Source organism: Hyaena hyaena, unplaced genomic scaffold (genome assembly GCF_003009895.1).
Source record: "Hyaena hyaena isolate Hyena2069 unplaced genomic scaffold, ASM300989v1 scaffold_207, whole genome shotgun sequence".
In the NCBI taxonomy this organism is placed as follows: Eukaryota; Metazoa; Chordata; class Mammalia; order Carnivora; family Hyaenidae; genus Hyaena; species Hyaena hyaena.
Window position 1 is genome coordinate 1,349,231 of NW_024080836.1, and position 25,611 is coordinate 1,374,841.

At 38.7% G+C, this 25,611-nt stretch overlaps 1 protein-coding gene across 2 annotated transcripts in view; it reads left to right on the top strand.

Annotated features, from left to right (window-relative positions):
• The window catches only part of GRB14 (growth factor receptor bound protein 14), a 120,623-nt gene that overhangs the window by 73,777 nt on the left and 21,235 nt on the right, over window positions 1–25,611 (top strand). For both annotated transcript variants that reach the window (XM_039241999.1, XM_039242000.1), the window contains 3 exons: window positions 714–870; window positions 20,979–21,100; window positions 22,961–23,035. In XM_039241999.1, coding sequence (XP_039097930.1) covers window positions 714–870; window positions 20,979–21,100; window positions 22,961–23,035 — 354 coding nt within the window. The remainder of the gene's footprint in view (window positions 1–713; window positions 871–20,978; window positions 21,101–22,960; window positions 23,036–25,611) is intronic.

A 25,611-nucleotide genomic window follows, 5' to 3' on the forward strand; every position in this document is an offset into this window, starting at 1 on the left:
TTGGGCACCTTTCATGTGGTCATGATTGGACAAAGGTTCTTTTTGTTCTGTGGCTTTTCTTCCCCCAAGGTCCTTGTCATTTCCATTCAGTGGGAGGGTGGCATAACAGAATGGGGGGCAATATGTGGGAGATTTTTATGGGCTAGGCCTGAAAATGCAACAGTGAATGTGCTTAGATTCCATTGACTAAAACTCAATCCCATGGACACAACTAATTGCAAGGGGGAAAAAAAGGATATGGTCCACATCTAGCCAGTCTTTGCCAGTTTCCAGAACCTGAAAATAGAGAAATCTTTTCATAAAGGCTGATTTTACTTACTGCTTCTACTACCTACCTATATCTGGGAATGAATAGCCTGCGTTACTTGGATTATAGGATTTAAATAATGGAATGGAAATTTTTAAATATTGTTAAGAGATATATAGCCTTTCAATAGACCAGAGTGGTAGAGGAATGACAGCAAATGGTCATCGCATGTCCTCTAGTTTAGACACTAAAGAGAAGAGAGTAGAAGTTGTCAGACATAGTGATTTTTGACATGTTACAAACAAGTCTTGGATAGGCAACATTCATTCAGTGGTTCAGAAAATTAAATGTACAAGAATCCATATAAGGACTTGGTAATTAGCTCAGCCAATAAGTTTGATGACTTATTAGAATGATATTTTTTAATAGCCTATTTTAGCTCATTTTTCTATTTCTACCTACACAGGTAATTAAAGTGTACAGTGAAGATGAAACCAGCAGGGCTGTAGAGGTACCCAGTGACATAACTGCCCGAGATGTTTGCCAGCTGTTGATCCTGAAGAATCATTACATTGATGACCACAGCTGGACCCTTTTTGAGCATCTGCCTCACATAGGTCTAGGTAAGGATACAGGACCATAGTCCATATCATTGCTTTTCTGTTCCTTATAGTTTCAATCATATGGCAAAGATTTTCTTCAGACATAGAAAAATAGAAGAGAATTATGAATAGTCTTTTTCTTTATTTTTGGTGTTGGTGGTTGGGAAGAATGTAGCACAGCATGAAAGTAAGAGTGGAAATATTACACATTAAGCACACTTCTTTGTTTAAATTAAGAGTTAGGGAAATTTGGGAGCCAAAACATAGAGTCCAAGTTGACAGAAAGATAAATTTCATAATCATCTTTGATAGCACAGTGAACATTTTTTGAGAAGTTAATAAAAATAAGCTGGTATTTGAAGTACTTTGTGAATTGGCTATAGTGCAGATGTGGGAAATTTCTACACTGCTGGTTCTTTTATGGATGTGTAAACCCTAAATTTTTCTAGAAGAACTAACTTACTCCTTTATCTTTTAAAGTCATAAACATAAAGGGTAATCTTTAAACATGGTTTGTGAATTGGAAATGCAGCTTTGTGTTGTAAAAGGTAGAGGGCATTTTCCTCCATTTTTAAAAATAAGTTAAAAGAATTTTCATTCTTCTGTTGGAGTGATACAGAATTTGGCAACAATTTTATTTCACCTTTTTTTTTTTAACTTTTTTTTTTTATGTTTTTTATTTATTTCTAGGAGAGAGAGAGAGAGACAGCGTGAGCAGGGGAGGGTCAGAGAGAGAGGGAGTCACAGACAGAAAAAGGCTCCAGGCTCTGAGCAGGCAGTCAGCAAAGAGCCCGACGCGGGGCTAGAACCCACAAACAAGAGATCATGACCCAAGCGAAAGTCGGACGCTTAACCGACTAAGCCACCCAGGCGCCCCTCACCTTTTCTTATTTTTACAGATATTAGTGTTAAAAAAATATGTTCCCATTATAAGTAGTAAAAAAGAAAGGGGTTTGTTGTGTGAATGCCATCCAATTCTTTGAATTCCATATTTGTTTCCTGTGGCTGCTCTAACAAATTGCTATAACCCTGATGGCTTATAACAACCACGAAGCTTATTCTCACAGCTCCGGAGCCCAGAAGTCTGAAATCAGTATCACGGGGCTGAAAGCGGGGCATTGGGAGGGATGCACTTCCTCTGGAGGCTCTGGAAGAGCGGCTCTTCCTGGGCTCTTCCAGCTTCTGGTGGTGGCAGAAGTGGCCGTGGCACTTCAGTCTCTCCCTCCGTGGTCACACTGGATTTTCCTCTTCCGTCTGTACCAAATCACCATCTGCCTCTCTCTTATAATAATGGCACCAGTTAGAGTTTACCCAGATAATCCAGGATACTCTCTTCATTTCAAGGTCTCTTAGTCACATCTGCAAAATACTTTTTATTTTATTAATTAATTAATTAATTAATTTAGGCCATATAAGATAACGTTCACAGAAAACCTGAATTCTGAAAGTGTGCTATTCTGGCCGGTGCAACTTGCTGTCATCGCCTTCCTAGGACAGAAAAAGTTCAACACACATTTTCTGCATTGACGCTTGTGACGAATTTAACTTCTGTCAATGACCATTAATCTCCTTAAAGTGTGATGTTTCCTCTTAACAGACATCTGCCCTATTCTAAACTATCTTGTTTACCTCTGCTGTTAATTAGCATATGAAATTACAGTGTTTTATACTATTAATTTTTTCTTTGGGAGCCACTTTAAAAACAATTTTTTTGGTTATAGTCACTAAAGTTTATCTCTAACAAATAGCTTGAAGCTTGATAATAAATATCTACCCTGTAAATCACTGAGACCACAGCAAGTGATATTAAGGAATAAAACGCACAGGTCTCTTAATGTCGAGGCTTCAAATGGAATGATGGGAATTAATTTGAGTTGCATACTAAATGTAAGCTTTTAGGCATCAAATAGAAATATATTTCTCCATTACTCTATTTTCTAGAAATGCTGAAATAAAATCAAAGATGTGAGAATATTATCTCATGGCTTCATCAGCCATGCATCAGGCCAAAGATTATGGGAAGAAAATGGAGTTCCTCAGTATACTTGGGTTCTTTTTCCTTCTTTTTGTTTTCACTCAGATTATATCTTTAAAGAGTAGAAAAACTGCAAACATAATGCTACCCAAATACTAATGCATATTAGATTTACCATCTTCCATTTCTGTATTTATTTATTAGCTGCTTTATTTCTGTAAGGATACACTTAAACATTAGATGATAGTTAATGAATATCTATTTTCTTCACTTATTATTTATTTAATTTCTCTATTTTAACGTAATCTGTAATTATACTATTATTTACTTTTGTAGACTACCTTCTTTGTGTATATGTGTGTATGTGTGTGTGTGCGCGCGTGTGTGTGTGTGTGTATGTGCATGTGCACACTTAAAAATACATCTTGAGTATTTTTCTTTTTCTTTTTTTTTCATTTCACTTTACAGATTCCGCAAAAACTAGGAACTCTCCGTGCTTTTTCCTGTTGACTTCCTCAAACAGTTAGCAGATATTTACTGACTATTTTGTACCAAGACTTAGATCATGGGGGTACAGTATGAGCATGATAGACAAAAACAAAAAACACTGCCTTTGTGCGTTTGCATTCTCGAGAGAAGAGAAAGAAAAGAGGCAAATGACTAAAATTTGTAATCCCTTAGGTGACAATAAGTATAGGTTTCTCCTGATACAAAAAGTAGAGTGCTCTTATGAAAACTTTCTTAAGCTGAAACTGTATAAATCGAAGAAGCATTTACCATTAATTTATATGGAAAAGTATTTGAGCATTTCCAGACCCCAGAAAATAACCTCTCTTAGAATTTTCTGATATCTCAGGGCACATCTTGCCAACAGATGAACAGAATAAGTCCAGAAAAAGCCCAGATGCTCACAGACTAAGTTCAAAGCTACAGTGGCTTGATGCTGGGACGCTGAGTATAGGTCCTTGGAAGGAACTTGGTGGGGCCACTCTGGCTGCTCTCCATCCCAGGTGCGTGCTGCCTCTGTAAGGGCTCGCTGCAAAGCAAATGCCACTTGGCATTTTCACTTTTCACCTTTTTATGTAGAAGTGAAAATCCTCTTTGGATTTCTGTGGGTTGGCAAGAACAGGCACTTTTGTAAATCCAAATGTAGGTCTTTTGTAAATCCAAAGTGGTGTAATGTGAACTTTTGAAAAGCTGGAGTTGCCCGTACTGGGAGAAAAGGAAGGCAGGAGGAAGGAAGGAGCATGCTGGGGATGAGTGGGAAATGCACTTTATTTCTTATTTTTATTTTTTTGAGAGAGAGAGAGAGAGAAAGCACACAGGAGAAGAGGAGGGGAAGATAGAGAGGGAGACAGAGAGTCCCAAGCAGGCTCTGCACTATCAGTGCAGCGCCCTGTGCAGGGCTAGAACCCATTAACCGTGCGCTCATGACCTGAGCTGAAATCAAGAGTTGAACCCTTAACCGAATGAGGCACCCCAGCGCCCCGGGAGACACACATTAAACAGGGGGATCAAGGGAGATGTCCTGACAGCATGATGTGGAGGAGAATATTTGTGGCAGTGTGCTCGGGCAGCAGCCAGAGGCCAGCACTTCTGGAATAAGTGGGGAATGAGGGAGTGGATGCCAATAGGGTAGCTGCCGAGCCAGCACATGTAGGGTCTCCTAGGCCACGGAGGGGCATGACTTTTCCATTGAGTGACAGAAAAAGTGACTGAGGTCTTAGAGTCAGAGAGCAGTATGATACTGATTCAGTTTTGGAGGTACAGTTGACCCTTGAATAACGGGGGTTTGAACTCCATGGATCTACTTATACATGGATTTTTTTCCCAATAAATGTAGTCCAGTACTGTAAATTTATTTTCTCTTCCTTATAAATTTTCTTGATAACATTTCTTTTCTCTGGCTTACTTTATTATAAGAGTACAGTGTATAATACATATAACGTCAAAATATGTATTCCTGGACTGTTGATGTTACCAGTAAGCCTTCCAGCCAACATTAGGCTATCTATTAGTAATTAAGTTTTGGGGGAGTCCAAAGTTACATACAGATTTTTGACTATAAAGGGAGATCTTCACCTTTATCCTCCACATGGTTCAAGGGTCAACTGTATACTGGTAAGAAGGCCAGAATTCAACCTTTTAGAGACTAAGCCAATTTTTTTTGCTTCTACATCAAATTACCTGTGACTTCCTGGATTGATCCTGGCCCATCTGTAATTTCTTCTGGTTGCTCATGCCCCTTGTACCACCTTCATGGTATAGTCTACTCAGTTATGAGGTGCAGTATTTGTGAGACCCTGAAGCATTATTGACAAGAACGTTGTGACTTGTAGGATAGATAAGAGTTAAGGGTTCTCTGTACTTTAGTTCACTTTAATGACCAAGATAAGCTTAGGAAAGTTTCAGAGACATTTTATGTCGTTAAAATAAGTGTGCTCCTGTTGTTGCTTCTGATCTAGTAACACACACCACAGATTCCTAAAGTCAGAAGGAGGGAAACTTGATATTCAAAATATAGTATGCCTATGGAATCTAAAGTCTGTTTTCAGAGTGACATTTTCTGTGGCAAAGGAAACTTCAATCTTATTAGTATTTGTAATATAAATGCATATGTGTGATAGCTACTATTAATGTGCATCTTATATGTCCAAGGCACAGAATAGAGGTTTAACATTAATCTTGATAGATGCTCTTATTACTTAGCCTCATAGCAACCCTGCAAGATCGGTTTTTCTAAACTCCATTTTACATATCGGAGTACAAAGACTCAGTGATGAAATACCTGCCCAGAGTCAAACATTGCTCAGATCTAGGTCCTTTTAGATTCTAAAGTCTATGCATTTTCCACTGAAGTGAGTTTGTCTTTCCTCAGCCCCCTACACATCTGGTCCTGGGATTCTGTGGTTGGGTCGTCTCTGTCTACTCTGCATCTCTCTGTCTTACAGGCATGGTGTGAGTGCAAATTAACGTTTTGAACCCTCAAAAACATTTTTAGGTAAAATTTTCTTGCCAAATGGTATTAAAATTATTGGGAGCAAACCGATCTACCCCAGTTCACTTTATAGCAAGGCTAGTTATTTCTTTTGGCTGAGCAAGATCATGTTGGAAATTACTTCTCCTTGAATGTGTATACAGCATAAACGGTAACATGACTTTGGAACTTTGAATACAATATCAATATTTCATATCCTCTGGCAGTAATTATTAATGTATGTTGCTGAGAATTTTAATAGGCAGAGTAAATCATTGAAGGCAGCTAAACATCCTCATTTTGTTATGAATCTCTGACTTGCCTGATTTTGGGTCATATTATGATGAGGTTCTAGCAGTACACAGTTTTATAGACATTGAATTTGAAACATCACTGCATCTACAAATATTTGCCCTTCTCTCACATGTTGACGTTTTGTAGCTGGTGTGTTTTACTTCATAGCCACTGGATGTCACTGTAGTTCCCCAGATGGAGCCCTCTGCTTTTACAATCCGTGTGAGTGACTTGAGAGGGGAGTGGGGTGGGGGCAGAAACTTCACTTTTAAGTCCTCTGGAACTTAATGGGATCCTTGTTTGTCTTGCTCCCATTTTGATTCCTAATTGAAGCCACGGTATGAAGCAGTGGCAATTAACACAATACCTCAAGCGCATACCTATGGACTCCTCAGGAAGAAGAATTAATTGTATTTTAGTGTCATTGCCGGGGACAGCAGAGAGTTCCATTGTGAATATCATTGTGGAGTGGCTTTAATAAGCAAAATGAATGACTGGAGGCTTTTAATGAAACCATTTTTATGTGTGCAGCTGTCCCCACGTGATCCCTTGAAGACAGGAGCCGTGCACAACAGCCACCTGCTTTGAAGCCGTTCTTCACTTTTTCTTCTTTTTTACAAAGAGGCACAAGTGTTTTTCCTGTTGTCTGGAGCTGATACGTGGTTGTACTTTCAGTGCTGTTTGTAACCTGCCAGCCTCAGAATTGTGACCACTCTTATCACCAGTACAAATAATTGGGAAGCCTTTAGGTTATGTGACGCTGGGCTTCCTCCTCTACTTCAACTGACCTGAGCTCTGAGGAGACATGGTGTCCTAGTGGCACATGAAGACTGGAGGCAGAAAGTATGAACCAGTGGGGCGCCTGCCTGGCTGGCTCAGTGGGCTGAGCATCCAACCTTGGCTCAGGTCATGATCTCACGGCTCATGAGTTTGAGCCCCGCATCCAGCTGGCTGCCAGTTTGTGAGTTTGAGCCCCACATCCAGCTCGCGGCTGTCTATCTGGAATCTTCAGATCCTCTATTCCCTCCCTCTCTCTGCCCCTTCCCTGATTGTGCTCTCTCTCTCTTAAAAATAAACATAAAAAAAAGAAAAAGAAAAAGAAAACATGAACCAGTGAAGAGTCTTTTAACTAAATCTGCTTCCTGGTCCAGCTGATTTTTCCTTCTCAGTGTTCTTGTGGCTTGCATTCAGATCTTATCATCTCTCTTCTCAGGTATTATGTTAGCCTTATTACTCGTCTCTAGATATTACTTGCCTCTAGATACCAAGGTTATCCTTGTGCATGCAGCCCTGATTCTTCTTGCTTTAGGGTCCAAGGTCCTTTACAGGGCTTATAGCACCTGTTACCTGACAGCTCTCCTATCTCCAGCCTTATGTCTCCGCTCTTCTTCCTGTAAGTTTACACATTAAAGAAGTGCCTGTAGTCGCCTGCATACACTACAGTTTCCACTCCCTGGTTTTCTTGCTTGAGCTGTTAGGTTTCTCAGCAAGTTTTTTCTCACGCATCTTTACCTGGCTATGCCCCTTCCAAAGCTTACTTGGAATTTTAGTTAAAAATGGTACTAAGGTATAGTTGGTAGCCATTTCCTAAAAATACTATGAAAACAAAACAAGATGAAAACCCTCAGCTGTCCAAGCTGACAGCCAGCTAATGTGCCACGGTTTAGAGGAGAGCGAGAAAAGCATTTGGAGGCATTCCACGCTCAGCCTTATAAAGAAGAGTAGCCCCTTCCATCCGAGAGCAGGTAGGGAGACACGTCTGTCTCTTCTGTGTTCCAAGCAGCTGTTCCTTGAGACAATTAGGATACTTACTGGCACTACTGCTTCTTATACATCCTTTAGGAAATTGCAAATCCTGAAAATAACAAGAGTGGTGCAGGAAGCACTGGCTGTGATCATGATGGACTGTGTCCTAAGAGGAGATGTTCCCACAAGTACATGCTAGACTGAGGGGTGGGAAACAAGCAAATTTGGCCAAGAAATAGATATAGGGCTGTTCAAACAGGGTTATTTACAATATTGATGAATGAGAAAAATAAAACCTAATGCTATAACAGTAGAGGGATATAATAAATTAAAGTACATCCATAGGATATAAGTTATGCACCTTTTGATCATGTTTTTGGAGTTCTTCCTTTGAAGACTGGTATGGGCAGATATAAGATCGTAATGATGATTCATTGATTGAATGTATATATATATGTATACACATATATATGTATGTACATATGTATACATATACATATATATGTATGTACATATATATACATATATATATATATATATATATATATACAGTGTCTCCTAAATTTTGAAATGAAAAAAATATATATATTCATGTAGACCCAGAGAAGAAACAAGAAAGGATTATACTGAAATGTTAAGTGCTAATTCCTGATTGGTAAGTCTAAAAATGGACTGATTGTCAGCTGTCCATGTTTTTCAAATTTTCCACAATGGAGTTGTATTATTTTATAAATCAGAAAAAAGGAGACAAGCACAGTTTTAAAAACGTAAGAAAATTTAAAGATTTAGACATCTTCCTGAAGCTCCAAGTTGGGTCAATATCCCGTCTTCAGAGCTGCTGTAACACATTCTACAGCTATCTTTTTTAATTTTTTTATGTTTATTTATTTTTGAGAGCAAGAAACAGCATACAAGTGGGGACAGGCAGACACACACACACACACACACACACACACACACACACACAGAATCTGAAGCAGGCTTCAGGGTCTGAGCTATCAGCAAGGAGTCCAACATGGGGCTTGAGCTCATGAACTGTGAGATCATGACCTGAGCCAAAGTTAGACGCTTAACTGCCTGAGCCACCCAGGCACCCCTTTTGCAAATATCTTAATAGTGACCATATTATTAAAACTAGAGTAATTCCATGAAAGCTGGATCTCTGTATACATCTTTATAAGCCAGGGTTTAAGACAAATAAATGGTTTCTGAACTAAAACATACTAAACTATAAGGTACTTATATCAAGCAGTTCAAAGGATGGATTACAATGTACATAGAAGGAAAAGACTTAGAAAAGAAGCCAAAGAAATCATATGCAGTGCTCAGACGGAAATTTATTAGGATGCATTTGGTAACTTAGAATTTATGGAAGCAGTTTCCAAACTATGCAGGTATTTACTAGGCAGCTTGAGGTAATGTAGATGCAAATACTTTGCAGAAAAGTAAGATTGCTATGAATACAAGCTGTGATCGGTCAGTCTGAGTTAATATGAAGACTACTTGAATTTGTCGAACAATGATCTGCAGGGCCTTTTTACCCATCAAACTAAGTGTCAAAATTTTCCTAGTAATTGTACTCGGGGAGCTGACTATGGTGGTAGCAATTTTTCCAAAGGATCTCACTGGTATTAAGTAGATTTCTTAGGTTAAGGAACCTTTCAGAATTGAGCCTTATTTAATTCTTTGCTTCTCCAATTTTTGTTTTGCTTGGTCAGAAGCTGTTCATTTTTATCTGAAAATAAGATTGACAAAATGTATGTAGTTTCTACCTAGCCCAGAGAAGTACAAGGATCATTTGTCTCCTGGAGTTTCCTGTAACAAAGGTATACAAAGAATTGTTTTCTGGGCGAATTAGAGGTAAAAGCCACTTTTGTTTCTTCTCTTATCAAGTGATGAGAAGAGTAGGGAATCAGGTTTCTATTTGAGCCCCACGCTGTACTTTCAGTAGATTCAGTAAAGAAATCCAGGCAGAAGGTCACAGGTGAACACTTTCCATTCTGGGAGGATTGAGGTTTTTTTTTTTAAAAGACTTTGAAGTGAAATCAACAGTTTCAGAAGAAACTTCTTTCCTCTCTTTTTTTTCTTCATCTCCTTTTTTTTTTAAAGAAAAAGTTTCTGAAATTAAATAGAAACCGAATTTTAATGTAGTTGTTATTATTTGGTAATGTTTCAGTGTATTGCCATGACACTTCACCGATCTATCAGAAACAAAAATGAAACTTAAAGTGATATGAAGCTTTTGTTTTAGTTTTAAGAAAGCTTTTCTTTACTCTTTTGGAGACTTTCCCCCCTTTTCTCTCTCTCTTTTTTTTTGGGGGGGTGCTGTTTTGAAGTGATTTAAGAGAGCTTCTCTCCTATTTTTCTACCTACATAGAAGTGTTATATAGTCCTTGTCATTCACTTTCTAGTGCCTGAAAAACACTTTAAAAAGTTTTCTAAGCAGACTGTGTCTATCAAGTTTTAATAGTATATTTTAATATAATATTTTAGATCAAGTTATGAAGTTTTAAAAATAAGGTCTTTAAAAGAGCCATGATGAATTTATGAGAATGTTACCTAGAGTCGTTTATCAAAAGGCAACCCAAAAAGTCTATGAATTCATTCTGGGTGACAGTTCTTAATATCATTGCTGTCAAGTTTTTGTAGAAAAGAGCTTCTAGTTGCAGAATTAATTTGTTTCTTTTTGATCTTTCAAATGTGCCTTGTAAGTTACACAATGGGATCCTTTGGCTGGTTAAAATCCACTTGGTTTTAGAATGGCGCCAAAGAGGAAGCATCGGTAAGAAGTTAATTAGACGCCCTCTGGACCAGTATTTGTTTCATTTTTTTCTCAGGTCTCAGTAATGATGTGCTAGGCCTAACCTAAGCAAAACAATGCTGGTCTTCCTCAACTTTTCACCCCCTATAAACGTTTTTGTTTTCCTCTCAAAGTTATCCATGTAGGCGTCTTGTATCTTCATGTTGAACTCCTCCCTGTTAAGATTTGTATTTAGTTAGGTGTCTGCCTTGAAAAAAAGAAACCATGAATCTTCTGCAAGATGTGATTAACTGATAACCAATTATGCCTTTTAGGGTTATTTGAATTATTGTAACATTAATCCTTTAATGTAATGAGACTTGTTGCAGGATGGTATATGACAGCGCATCCAAATTGGGATATGAATGTATAAATTGAAAATGCTTATTGATATAATACAATTTTGAAAAGCCAGATTCTGTACTGGGAAAGTTTTATCTCCATTACCAGGGGAGTGTATGACATGAGAACCTGTAACTGCATGTGATCCTCTGGGCTTTGTTTATCTGATTTCTTGTATGTTCTCTGGATTTTCAATAGAATATCAAGAAATCCTCTTTGAAGGATTGCAAAGTATGTCTTTCACTTTCTCACATATATACTCTAGTTAGTCTAGCTTTCTGTGAAAAAATTTTTCTTCTTAAGATTACCAGAATATTTTCCTGATGCTTGTAATGCGTTACTTACACATGTGGTATTAAAGTTCCATGAAATTTTCTGCAAACACTATACTGTTTCTTGTTCCTTCCTAGGTCAGTACTCTGGGCTTTGTCTGCATGTAGACTACTGCTTGGTTGGTGATCACAGATAGTACTTGATAGTGCTTTTCATTACACACTCGTCACAGCTGTTCAAATACAGCTTGGCTTTTCTACCTTTTTTGTTTTATTTCCTTTTTGAGGGTAGTCCAAATTCAAGTGATTTATGTTACTGAGGAGCCTGAAATTAAGTCCTCCATTAGAAACAACCCCGGGCTTAATTTACTTTCTTCTCAAGTGCGCATGGCACATTCTCCAAGATAGATCACATACTGGGACATAAAGCAGCCCTCACTAAATGTAAAAGAATTGAGATCATACCATGCACACTTTCAGATCATAATGCTTTGAAACTTGAAATCAATTACAGGAAAAAGTCTGGAAAACCTCCAAAAACATGGAGGTTAAAGAACACCCTACTAAAGAATGAATGGACCAATCAGGCAATTAGAGATGAAATTAAAAAATATATGGAAACAAATGAAAATGAAAACACAACAATTCAAAATCTATGGGATGCGGCAAAGGCAGGCCTAAGAGGAAAGTACATAGCCAAAGTAATAGTGAAAAATAAAACCAAAATGGGAGGTATCAACATCCCAGACTTTAGCCTCTACTACAAAGCTGTCATCATCAAGACAGTATGGTATTGGCACAAAAACAGACACATAGACCAATGGAACAGATTGAGAACTCAGAAGTGGACCCAAAAGTATACAGCCAACTGATCTTTGACAAAGCAGGAAAGAATATCCAATGGAAAAAAGATATACTTTTTTTTTTTTTTTTTAGTGTTTGAAACTGGTTGCTTCTTTAATCTCAGAATTTTATTTATTTATTTATTTTTACAAATAGTTTATTGTCAAATTAGTTTCCACATAACACTGAGTGCTCATCCCCACAAGTGTCCTCTTCCGTGCCCATCCCCCTCTCCCCCCCACATCCATCAGTCCTCAGTTTTTATCAGCATTCAAGAGTCTCTCATGGTTTGCCTCTCCCCCTTTCCCCCACCATTTCCCCCCTTCTTCTCCCCCTTGTTCCTCCATCAAGTTCCTCCTAATCCTCCTATACGTGCAAACATTTGATATTTGTCCTTCTCTGCCTGACTTATTTCGCTCAGCATAACACCCTCAAGGTCCATCCATGTTGCTACACATGGCCAGATGTCATTGTTTCTCATTGCCATGTAGTATACCATGGTATAGACAAACCACATCTTCTTGATCCATTCATCTGTTGATGGACACTTAGGCTCTTTCCATGTTTTAGCTATTGTGGAGAGTGCTGCTATGAACAGTGGGGTACATGTGCTCCTATGCCTCGGCACTCCTATATCCCTTGGGTAAATTCCTAGCAGTGCTATTGCTGGGTCCTAGGGGAGTTCTATTGTTAGTTTCCTGAGGAACCTCCACACTGTTTTCCAGAGGGGCTGTACCAGTTTACATTCCCACCAACAGTGGAGGAGGGTGCCCGTTTCTCCACATCCTCGCCAGCATCTAGAGTTCTCGGATTTGCTCATTTTAGCCACTCTGACTGGCGTGAGGTGGTATCTCAGTGTGGTTTTGATTTGTATTTCCCTGATGAGGAGGGATGCTGAGCATCGTTTCATGAAGACAGCCTTTTTAACAGATGGTGTTGGGAGAACTGGACAGCAACATGCAGAAGAATGAAACTAGATCATTTTCTCACACCATGCACAAAAATAAACTCGAAATGGATAAAGGACCTGAACGTGAGACAGGAAACTATCAACACCCTAGAGGAGAAAGCAGGAAACAACCTCCTTGACCTCTACCACAGCAACTTCTTACTTGACACATCCCCAAAAGCAAGGGAATCAAGAGCAAAAATAAATGATTGGGACCTCATCAAGATTAAAAGCTTCTGCACAGCCAAGGAAACAACCCACAAAACTAATAGGCAACCAACGGAATGGGAAAAGATAGTTGCAAATAACATATCAGATAAAGGGTTAATATCCAGAATCTATAAGGAACTCACCAAACTCCACACCCGAAAAACAAACAACCCAGTGAAGAAACGGGCAGAAGATATGAACAGACACTTCTCCAAAGAGGACATCCAGATGGCCAACAGACACATGAAACGATGCTCAGCATCCCTCCTCATCAGGGAAATACAAGTCAAAACCACACTGAGATACCACCTCACACCAGTCACAGTGGCTAAAATGAGCAAATCAGAGAACTCTAGATGCTGGCGAGGATGTGGAGAAACGGGCACCCTCCTCCACTGTTGGTGGGAATGTAAACTGGTACAGCCCCTCTGGAAAACAGTGTGGAGGTTCCTCAGGAAACTAACAATAGAACTCCCCTAGGACCCAGCAATAGCACTGCTAGGAATTTACCCAAGGGATATAGGAGTGCTGAGGCATAGGAGCACATGTACCCCACTGTTCATAGCAGCACTCTCCACAATAGCTAAAACATGGAAAGAGCCTAAGTGTCCATCAACAGATGAATGGATCAAGAAGATGTAGGTGTATCTATACCATGGAATACTACATGGCAATGAGAAAGAATGAAATCCGGCCATGTGTAGCAACATGGATGGACCTTGAGGGTGTTATGCTGAGTGAAATAAGTCAGGCAGAGAAGGACAAATATCATATGTTTGCATGTATATGAGGATTAGGAGGAACTTGATGGAGGAACAAGGGAGAGAAGAAGGGGGGAAATGGTGGGGGAAAGGGGAAGAGGCAAACCATGAGAGACTCTTGAATGCTGATAAAAACTGAGGACTGATGGATGTGGGGGGGAGAGGGGATGGGCATGGAGGAGGGCACTTGTGGGAATGAGCACTGGGTGTTATGTGGAAACTAATTTGAAAATAAACTATTTGTAAAAAATTAAAAAATAAAAAACAAAACAAATCAATACAAAACAAAAACAAAACAAAAAAAAAAAAGAAACAACCCCAGGCTGCATGTAGTCTCAGTTCCAGGAAAAGCCTCAGCTGAGGCCACCCTAGGACCACCCTCGGATCTGCCAATCAAAAGAAATGTGTAACATTCCTGTAGTGTTGGAGACGAGTCAGGGCTGGGAACTGCAGGTGGTTACTTTGTACAAACTTGCCAATCAATCACCGCTTGCAGAAGCCCCATGTAGATTCTCTGAGCCCACCTCATAATTGGTCATTTCAAAAGATTCTCAAAGGTCATGATTGGGTCCCACCACACCTAATGGACAGCTCACAGATACTGAATGGTCAAAACGGTTACTATGCTGTTACTATGGGTATTGTACAATTATGATTGGTGCTTATGTAATGATGCAAAACGTACAACGTGTGCATGGTAACACCCCCATCTTTCCCCCATAAAAACCCTGCTCGCCACTGTTCGGGGCTTCACTTTGCTGCCGCTGTGCTGGTAGACGGGTGAGCCCCTGCTTGAGCTTGTAATAAAGACCCTTTTGTACTTGCCTCAGTGCCGGCTCCTTGGAGGTCTCTGGGGACTTGCAATTCGGGCATAACATTACTTTCATGTGAAGTTAAGACTGATATGATTTGAAATCTTGCCCATTATTTTCCTTTCCCTTACACTCAAAATGTGGCTTATAGACTTAATTAGCAAATATTTATTGACACATTTCAAAATAAAAGAATTTGAGGCAGTTAAAACATGAGAGGTGCAGGAACATGAGAGAGGATGCTAGTTGATATGGAAAGAATGAGCAGGATGTAAAGAGGCCCTGCAGAGGCTGCAGGGGGTGCCCTCAGGTGGGAGCGTAGTAGAGGCAGAGGCAATTCTTGCAGAAGGAAATCATTGACTTGGGATGAGACACGTGGCTGCTGTTCAAATCCTGAGGTGTTCACTGTTCTGAAAAATGGCAATATAACTCTTGTTAGACCGTGATATTACTTTACCTACAGACCGGGTGGCTCCGAACGACAGAAGTGTAATCTGTAACCTTTCTGGAGGCGAGAAGTCTAAAACTGATGTCACTGGGCCGAACTCAAGATGATGGCAGGGCCAGGCTCTTTCTGGGACTTTAGAGGGAATCCATTCCTGGCCCATCCAGGCTCTGGTGGTCGTCATCATTCCTTGGCTTGTGGCTGTGTTGCCTGAGTCTGCCCCTGTGGTCACATTGCCCTTTTGTCTTCTGTTTGGGTCACATCTCTTTCTGTCACTGTCTTCTAAAGATCTTTGTGATGGGATTTACAGCCTACCTCAATAGTTCAAGTAAATCTCTTCCTCTCAGTATCTTTAAGTTAATGACATCTGAAAAGACTTTGCCACATAAGGCAACACTAGTTCTTTGGAGCCATTATTCAGCCCACTGAAATATTGTAAGAATTAAATATAGGAGTGAGAAAGGTCTCAGGTGGAGACTTAGAAACATGTAACTTCCTTTATTTCAATAACTTGAATAATTTTTGACTTTCAGTCTCCTACCTTCTCTAACAGCAGACAGTTTCTTTCTTTCTTTCTTTCTTTCTTTCTTTATTTATTTATTTATTTATTTATTATGGATTGTTCTCAGTCTTGTTGGGGTTAATAATAAATTCAGGTTCTATAAATGAGTTACATACAGGATCAAAATGTTCTCAGTTGCAAATTCAGACCTGCTTTCAGTTCTGCAACCTTCTGGTGAGGCATTAAGTCCCAGAACAAGTGTTTGCCTAACTCTTGTCTGGCTGTTCATGTTCTGTTCCTCTCAAGCTTATTGACTGTACCATAAAGACCCCTTAGTTTGTGCTCCTCTCTTAGCTTTTCTGTGTACCTGCTGGCAATGTGGTACTGTTGCCATGCTCTTTCTTCATAGTGGGTTGCCACAGACTCATCCGTGCTGATGTCACCCTCATTTATGACTCCTCCACCATGCTGGATGTAGGGCTTCTATTGGAAACTAGATGTCTCTGAAGGCTACCTTCTGGTTTGAGCCACATTACACCCTTAAACTTACGTGGTGTTTTATCACCATCAACTCATCATCCTGCAAGCATTCTCATTCAGTAATGCTTGGGATCTATGCCATCCACTTATTATTATCTATCTCAGTCTCTACTCCATCCTTTCCTTCACCAACCCCTTAACTATAACTCCTTTCCTAGAAGATAGAAGGTGGATTCTTGTATGAGGCAAGCAAGGGTTTGCTAGGCATGATTCTCCCCAAGCACTTAAATTTGCCAAAGATTGGTAAGGTCTATTGTGAAGTTCAAAAGCAGTGAAAATGCATTTCTGTAATTTTTCTCCTCTTTGTATAGTGAGGTGAAGGCAGAACATATGATGTGTAGTGGTAGAGAGGCAATGGGTACAAAGAAATACAGGTTGGTAAAACAAATTAGCAAACATTTTGCTGGCTACATTGAAATTTTCTTCCTGTGCAGTTGCAAAAAAATATGGATATCATGCCTAGCAAATAGTATTTTTAGTATGAACCTGGCTTTCATAAGCTTGAAAATACCAGCTGGTTTGTGTGAGAAGTAGACCAAACTAAGGTTGGAGAGATTGTTAGGGATGTGACTTCCCATTGGATATCTCAGTGATTGCTGACTCCCAACCCACTTCTCTTATAGTCTTTCAAACTCATTAATATCAACATAGTCCTTCCAAGAGCTTGGGTGGAAGACCTTGATATCTCCCCTAACTACCCTCTCTCTTCCATTTCGTATCCGATTGGTCAGCCGATTCTGTTGGCTCCATCTTCAGATGTCAAATGTATGGATGAATGGCTCCATCTTCAGAATATATCCAGATTCTGCCTGCTTCCACTGCTGCCACATTTCCATTGCTGCCACTCTAATCCTAGCCACATCATCTCTCCCCTCATTAATTGCAATATTCTACTAAATGTTCTTCTTGCTTCCACCTTTAAGCCTTTTTTTTAAGTTTTTAAATTTTATTTTGAGATACAGAGTGAGAGAGAGTGCGTGTGTGAGTGGTGGAAGGGCAGAGAGAGAGGGAGAGAGAGAAAGAATCCCACGCATGATCAGCACACTGTGCTGTCAGCACAGAGCTCTACATGGGGCTTGATCTCACAACTGTGAGACATGACCTGGTATGACCTGAGCCAAAATCAAGAGTCAAGTGGCTCAACAGACTGAGCCACCTAGATGCCCCCACCCTGAAGCCTTTAAAATCAGTTCTCAGCAGCTGATGCAATCCAGTGAAAATATAAGTCAGTTCATGTTAATTCTCTGTTCAAAATGACTTCTCCTCAAACTCCCAAGGAAAAGCCAGAGCCTCACTATGCACTGCAGAGTCTTTCCCAAGCCTCCTCCCAACTTATCATCATTGCTTATCTTACCATTTCTCCTAGTACTTACCCCTTAGCTCACTCAACTTTGGCTGCATTAATCTCCTTTCTGTACCTCAAACCTGGAGCCTTGCTCTTGCCTCGAAGGCTTTGGCCCTGTTCTTGCTGTAGGTGTCTGCTTGGCTCATGTCCCCTTTTTGGGTCTTTGTTCAAATATTACCTTCTCAGTGAGATCTATCCTGGCAAGCTGTTGAAAATGAGTTCCTTTCCCCTATGACCTCTTCTTTCCTGTGCCCTGTTCTATATTAGGGTATCACTGCCTTTTAAGAGTTATATTTTATTTATAGTCTGTGTCTTCCCATTAGAATTAAAGCTCCATGAGGAAGAGATTTTTGACTGTTTTATTCACTACAAAATTCCAAGCCCTAGGATGAACATCTGACACATGGTCGGCCTTCCAGAAATATTTGTCAAATGTATGGATGAATGAATGGTATAACTGCTAGACTCCATGGGTTTATCCCATAGGAAGTAGGAAGTAGATAAGCTTTTCGAGCAAGAGTCATGTTGACACATGTTTTATGAAGTTTGCTATGGTATCAGTGTCCAGGTTGGATTACAAGAATAAGAAACTAGAGGTTTGGAGATAAGAAAAGGTGAAGGTCTAAACTGAGACTGTGATAGTGGGAATTAGTGAGGGGTTGTTAGTTGTGTGAGAGACACTTGGAGGGAAAATCGCTGATATCTGGGGATAGCAAAAGTGGAGAATGTGGGAGTGGATATAAAGAGGCAATGGACGTAGGAGAATTTAGGAAAAAGCAGTTTAAGAGAGAAAAAGGAAGAAGACTTTGATTTCAAGTTTTTTTTTATTTTGATAAAATGTACATAACATAAAATTTACCATTTTTAAGAGTATAGTTCATCGTCATTATGTATATTCATATTATTGTGCAACCATTATCCTATCCATCTGCAGAACATGTTTATCTTCTCATGGTGAAACTCCAAACCCATTAAACAATAACTTCTTATTCCCCAGTCCCTGGCCACCACTGTTCTACTTTCCATCTCTATGAATTTGTTTATTTGTCCATTCCATAAATGGAATCATACAATATCTATTCTTTTTTTTTAATGTTTTATTTATTTCTAGGAGAGAGAGAGAGAGAGAGACAGCGTGAGCAGGGGAGGGTCAGAGAGAGAGGGAGTCACAGACTCTGAAACAGGCTCCAGGCTCTGAGCTGGCAGTCAGTACAGAGCCCGATGTGGGGCTCGAACCCATGAACCGCGAGATCATGACCTAAGTGAAAGTCGGACGCTTAACCGACTAAGCCACCCAGGCGCCCCTACAATATCTATTCTTATGTCTTCTTATTTTACATATAATATCTTTTTGGTCCATCCATGTTGTAGCATGTATCATTCCTTTTTAAGGCTAAATATTCCATCGTACATTTGTACTATCTGTTTACCCATTTATCTGTTGGTGGGCAGTAGGGTATTTCCACCTATTGTGAAGGATGTTACTATGGCCATTGGTGTACAGATATCTGTTCTCCATCCCTGCTTTCACTTCTTTTGGTTAGATACTCAGAATTGGCATTGCTGGAATTGTTTAATATTTTGGGGGAACCACCATACTGACTCTGGATTTAGACAAAACTGCGTACGAGGTGGTGGAAAGTCTAGCAGCTGGAACTAGAGTGAAAGCAACTGTGGCCAGAGATTCCATCTCAAGGAACTTGGCAGATGGGACGGCTGAAGAGGAGAGAGTGAATTGGTTTAAGAAAGAGAAAGAAAAGATTTGAGCCAATGATGATATCTGAGGAGAGAGGAGGCATGGGAGTTTGTCGGTGAGACAGAAAAAGAGCAACTGGAGTTAGGAACAGAACCCAGAGTGTTGATACTCACTTAACTTGAACTCATCCATATTCATTGAGCACTCTTACAAGAACTTCCTTTCAGATGAATAAACTTCTGTTTAAGTATGACATTACTTTCAAGGGTTCGGGTGTTGTAGATCACAGATCACTACTGAGTGTTGAATGTCTGAGACACAGATACTTCCCAGAATGGTTCTAGAAGCACCTATAAATAGCAGAGGAATTCTACATTCCTTAGTTGGCTGTTCTTCACTTCCTGTTTTGCATTAATAATTTCACAGTAACTTTCCTTTACCCTGTTATTGAAGTATGACCTACCTTAAGAAAATTGAACAAGCCATATCTGGACACCTCAATGAACTCTCAAATATTGCATGAACTTGGATATCCAACACCCACAACAAGAAATAGTATTTCCCACACCCAGTGGTTCCCCTCATATCCGTACTCCCTCACCCACTATCCCTATTATCTTAATTTCTAACACCATAGATTTATTTCACCTATATCGAATTTCATGTAGGTGTAGTCATGTACTATGTACTACTCTTTGTGTCTGACTTCTTTCATTTAATATGTTTGTGAAATTCACCCGTACAGTTGTGTATTGTAGTATGTATTGCACTGTGTGCTATTACACAAGTTCTTCATTCATTCTCAAGCTGATAGGCATTTGGGTAGATTCCAGTTTGGGGCTCTTTGAAAATCACTGCTATAGACATCAGGTTTCTTACTAAAATAGGAATTGTGCATGTTATGTTCACCTCTTTAAAGTTGTCATTGCCATTTACATTTAAGTACCTTTCCTCCTAAGTGCCTTCCTGTCCTACCTAATTATCTTCATTGTTAATACAAAATATAGTTGCCTGAACATTAGCTTGGAAAGCATAAAGTGCCATAAGAAATTAGGTTTCTTAAAATTGTATGTGCTTACATTAAATTTTTTCCTTTTAAAGCATTTATTTTAATTTTTCTCAACTATCCAGATTATGTATTTCAAATACATTTTGAACCTGTCAAAATTTTTCATCTATTAATGGGGTGAATTGTTCATCCTTGAGGCAAATATTTTAATTTTGGCATCATGATGAGCTGGAGAAAAAGAATAGCTCCTGAATTCTTAATGCAGATTTATTATCAAACTTAATTATAATTTACATAGCAATAAAAGAAATTGAGAATTACCAAAGAGTGCATTGTGATATTTTGTCATTTTTCTCCTCAGGTTAGAGTCTGCTTTGGTATAAAAATCAACATTACTAATTCAAGGCTGCTGAAAATATTATCAATCTGGCTATCCTAGAATTGAGTTGAAATTTGCTATATTTAGTAAAGATACTCACATATTTTATATATTTGTATGGATACATGTATCCACATATATTTCTTTCTACCTACTTATTTGTCTATCTATTTATTTGTCTCTACATCCATGTATCTATCTGTTGACATACTCATTGATACATTCCTTACAGAAAGAACAATAGAAGACCACGAGCTGGTGATTGAAGTGCTATCTAACTGGGGAATGGAAGAAGAAAATAAACTATACTTTAGAAAAAATTATGCCAAATATGAATTCTTTAAAAACCCAATGGTAAGTGAAATCCCATTAATAGTTTTAGAAAATAAATGAATCTGTTAAATTTTATTTTATTTTATGTGAAGAAAAGAGTCACTATAAATAAAATGTAATTTCCTATTTGGTAAATCATAGATAAGAATTCTGTTCCTTTAAAATCATAATCATGTTTTTTTCTTACTTTACCAATGATTAGTGAGCATTATCATAGAAGTTCAGATAGTTTTGGGAAGCTATTTCTTCTTTTTCTTGCTTTCTAAGAAAACTATACATTTAATTTGGGGAATCAATTATTAGATATCCTCAAGCGGCTCCAAGTATTATAGTTTAACACTTTTCACAGAATGTAGGGAATTTAAATAAGAACATTTCTAAGGTAAAAACAGATTGATTGTTTGGAATGTCATAACTTAGCCAAAAATTTAAGATTGACGTGATTCTTGCTGTTTCAAAATGTTTTTTCAGTTCAGTAATTACTGAGCTAAGTAGAAATGAGTTAAAGACCAGAGCATTAACCAATAAATACTTCTTTCGTTATAGTGCTCTTTAAAAGAAAATAAATGTGTGTCACATTCCTAGTGAAGACTAAAGATCTGCAGAAGTCAGAATAGCCTCTGGGCTCATTATTTTAAATTGTTTTTGTCTCTGTAGCTATAGCATATTTTTACACTAAGTTTTGGATAATTGGATTGAAATGATCCTTTATGAAACATATATGATACACACCATAATAGAATATTTTCAAACCCTGAAAGACCTCTTATGTTCTCTTTTATTTGAACCTATTAATAAAAACATAATGGGATGACCTTTGACAAAAAAGTAAGAGTCTTAATAAAAAATAAATACAATTAGAATTTGAAGGGAAACTATTTTCTTATTGTGAATCTTCGTTTAAAGTAAGAATTTAAAAGTATACTTAAAGGCATATGGTTTAGTGCTTGGTTTTGGTTGTATATTATTATTATTGTTATTGTTGTTATTATTTAAACAAGTTTGTACACTCATTTTGTGGACCTAGAGCAGTGGTTCTCAACTGGAGGTGTTTTGACAATGTCTGTAGACATTTTTGCTTGTCATTACTGGGCTGGAGGGACAGAGGGCTGTTGGCAGGGTAAAGGCCAGGAATGCTGTAACTAATAATCTATACACAGTATTAGAGCAAATATAATAGAGCTATTGTAAAACCCTGTCCTTTGAGGAAGAATAGTAGTCTATATTTTCCCGAACTTGGCTGATTATAAAAATTACCTGGGGGAGGAGAGAGTGCTTATTAAAAGTATAGGACCCAAGACCTATCCAGACCTATGGAATCAGACACCCCAGGAATGAGGCCTGGAACTTCCTATTTTAAACAACTGTTCTAGGTGAATTTTATGATTAAACAAGGTTAGAAAAAGAGCAGATTGAAAGGACTGGACTTTTAGCTCCCTGGCCCTGTTGTAAGCCCTGGCTCCTCTACATGTGGCTGTGACCTTGGGTATACCCTTTACTTCTATGAGCCTTGAGGTTGTGAAATGAAGTTGATAATCCTCTAGTACCTGCCAGAGTGGCTGCAGGACTCAGGGAGAGATGCTGGAACAAGCACACTGTCATCATGAAAGCTGTTTTGTAAGTTGACATATATGGATCTCTCTGCATCTGTATTATCCGAGGGTGTCTGCTAATCTTTGGGCCCTACCCATACCTTCTCACCAAGATACATGAAAGTAGAGTCCAGGAACTGGCATTAGAAAAGAAAAAAAAAAAAAAAACCTTTAGGTGAATTATCAACACAGTGATGTAAGGAGCTTTTGCTCTAGCTTACTATATTCGTCATATTGAATCTTTTCTAGCATGGCTTTTGAGATAATGTAACCTGTATCTTTCCATCAGTATTTTTTTCCAGAGCATATGGTGTCTTTTGCAACTGAAACCAATGGTGAAATATCCCCCACACAGATTTTGCAGGTAAAATATATTCCCATTAAAGTATGTAAGTAACAGCACAATAAAGGGAAACTTTAAGGTCCATAGTTATACATGCCTAGATTTTGAAATGGTATACCTTGACTGATTAATTTTTGCTGGAGGTGAAACTAAACTGAAAAGAGAGAATAGGAAAGAAAAGAACAAAACTTGAATAAAGAATTCCCTAAATCAGGAAAGCCTCCTAACACTATTATTCTTCCCAGTTTCAGCCAATTGTAAAAGGATGTTAAGTGCTTAAAAAATGTGTATCATGAAAGGAAATTTGCAGAATTTTGTTCTAGGATGTATTTAAAGATTATGTCAGTCTTTTTGAAAAATCAAATACCCAGTAAGGTGTAGACATTTAACTGACAGATATTTAGTATTGACTTTTATAATAAACATTTTCAATCCTATTTGTGATAAAATATTCATCAATTAAGTGAAAGGGAAAAAACAGATATAAAAAATGTATAGTCCATACACTGACATGTGTCATAGCTGTATTGGATACCTGAGCAGAATTCTGAAATGTCTTAGCTGAGTTAAGAATGCTACTTAATTAATTAAAAGTCTCCTTAGTTTTGTATCTGTTGGGCTCATTTCCTCCAAACTGGCAATGACTTTATGAGATCATATTTAGAAGATATTTTCAATACAATGAAAGAATGATTTCAGTTATTTGGTTTTTTTGTAGATTGGTAGATTTCACATCCAAAGCTCTGTCGTTGTTAACAGGTTAATGTTGAGCAATGTTTATTGTGGTTACTGTTTGAACTAAGCCCCCGAGTATCTTCCGACCTACTCAATGTTTTCTGACCGTTAAAGACGACAACTTTTAATGTTTCCAAAATAGATACTACTTTAGGTATTATATTGGTATTTAAATATATTGGTAGCTATTATGGGTGGTACAGATCTGTTTTCTATGGGCTTTTAATAGGCTATATTTCATTTTCACTCTTCACAATATTTTAGAAATGTGATTAGTCTCGAGAGATTTTCCTGAAAGCTCCTTATATGCTACTGGGTTCACAGACGCCCCATCAGGGTATCAGGATGAGTGGCAGCGGCCCAGCAGCTGTGCGTGAGGGTCCCCGCTCTCAGGCCCTCTCAGTGCTCCCTACTGGGTTAGGGTACAGGGTGGTGGACTGGCGTTTTTATTCCACATCCTTTCCCCAATTCTCCTATAATATAGTTATATTACTTTAATGTGAAGTTATAAAAACAAGAAAGATCATAGCTTTGGAATCAGATAGTCCTGCATGTGCCTCTGACCTTTTCTCTCCACTGAGGCAATGTTTCCACTTTTTAAAACGTTTCTTCTTTTTCTAGTATGACCTCTGTGACTCCCTTTTTAAAATTTAATTGGTTTGGTTTAATAACTTGGAAAGCACTCAAACTAAAAAACCTACTTGCCCGTTTTGCATGTCAATTAATTAATAACTGTGGCTCATTAAATTAAAAAAATTTAATAATTTACTTAAAAACATACATATCTATTCTCAGCATTTCCCAGAGTAGCCTTTTAAAATATGTCATGTCATTTTAGCTAGTAATTTCTCTTTCAGTTTTTCCATTTTGCATTTGTTTATTCATAGGGATTTCTGTTTTCTTCTTTTAATGAGATGCTAATGCATTTCCACTGTCTTATTAAAGATGCGGAGCATAGCCACTCATACAGAGCTCTTCCTTTTCATTCTCGCTTTCCCGACCAGCACATGCCTACTGTCTCAGTTCATTATTACTGTGTAACAAACTATTTCAAGCCTTAATGGCTTAAGTACCCACTCACATTTTGCCAACAATTTTGCAGGTCAGGAATGTGGAAAGGGTCTAGCTGAGTGGGTCATCTCTGAGGCACATGGACTCTCTGGAGGCTTGAGGATCCCCTTCAAAGATAGCTTTTCACTGTGTGTCCCTGGTACTTCTTGGCTTCTCTCTCCCTCTCTCTCTGTCTCTCTCTCTCTCCACATGGGTATCATCCTCAAGGGATTTTCTAGTTGCACTGGACTTCACACAGCAGAGCCATCTCTGGGTAGTCACATTTCTTATGTGACAGCTAGCTTCCAAGAGTTAACTACTGAAGGACTAGTTACGGACCAGAATTAGAACTAGCCAACTATCACTTCTGCCATATTCCATTGGTCAAAGCAGTCATAAGCCATGCCCAGATTCAAGGAGGCAGAGAAATGGACTCCATCTCTTCATGGTTCAGGGGCAAGATTACTTAGCAGCAGAGCCTGTGGGCTGGAGGATGGTGCTGCAGCTCCCTTTGGAAAACACAACCTGTCGTAACCACCCGCAACTGAGAACCTTGGCGGACAAAGAAACGGCAGTTTGCTTTACCTCATCAGGGAGGTGAACTCAGCTCAACTTTCTTAACATTTGAATAATTGAAGTCCAAGATTGTAGTCTTTACTTCGACTGTAATGAAGTTGATGTGTTCTCAAGGAGGACCATAGAAAAGGATGAAAAGTATCAGGACTGAACTCTCAGACAAAGTGTAGCTTTTCAGATGGCCATTTAAATAACTTACCAGTTTGGTGTTTGGCTAAGTAATGACCACTTAGACT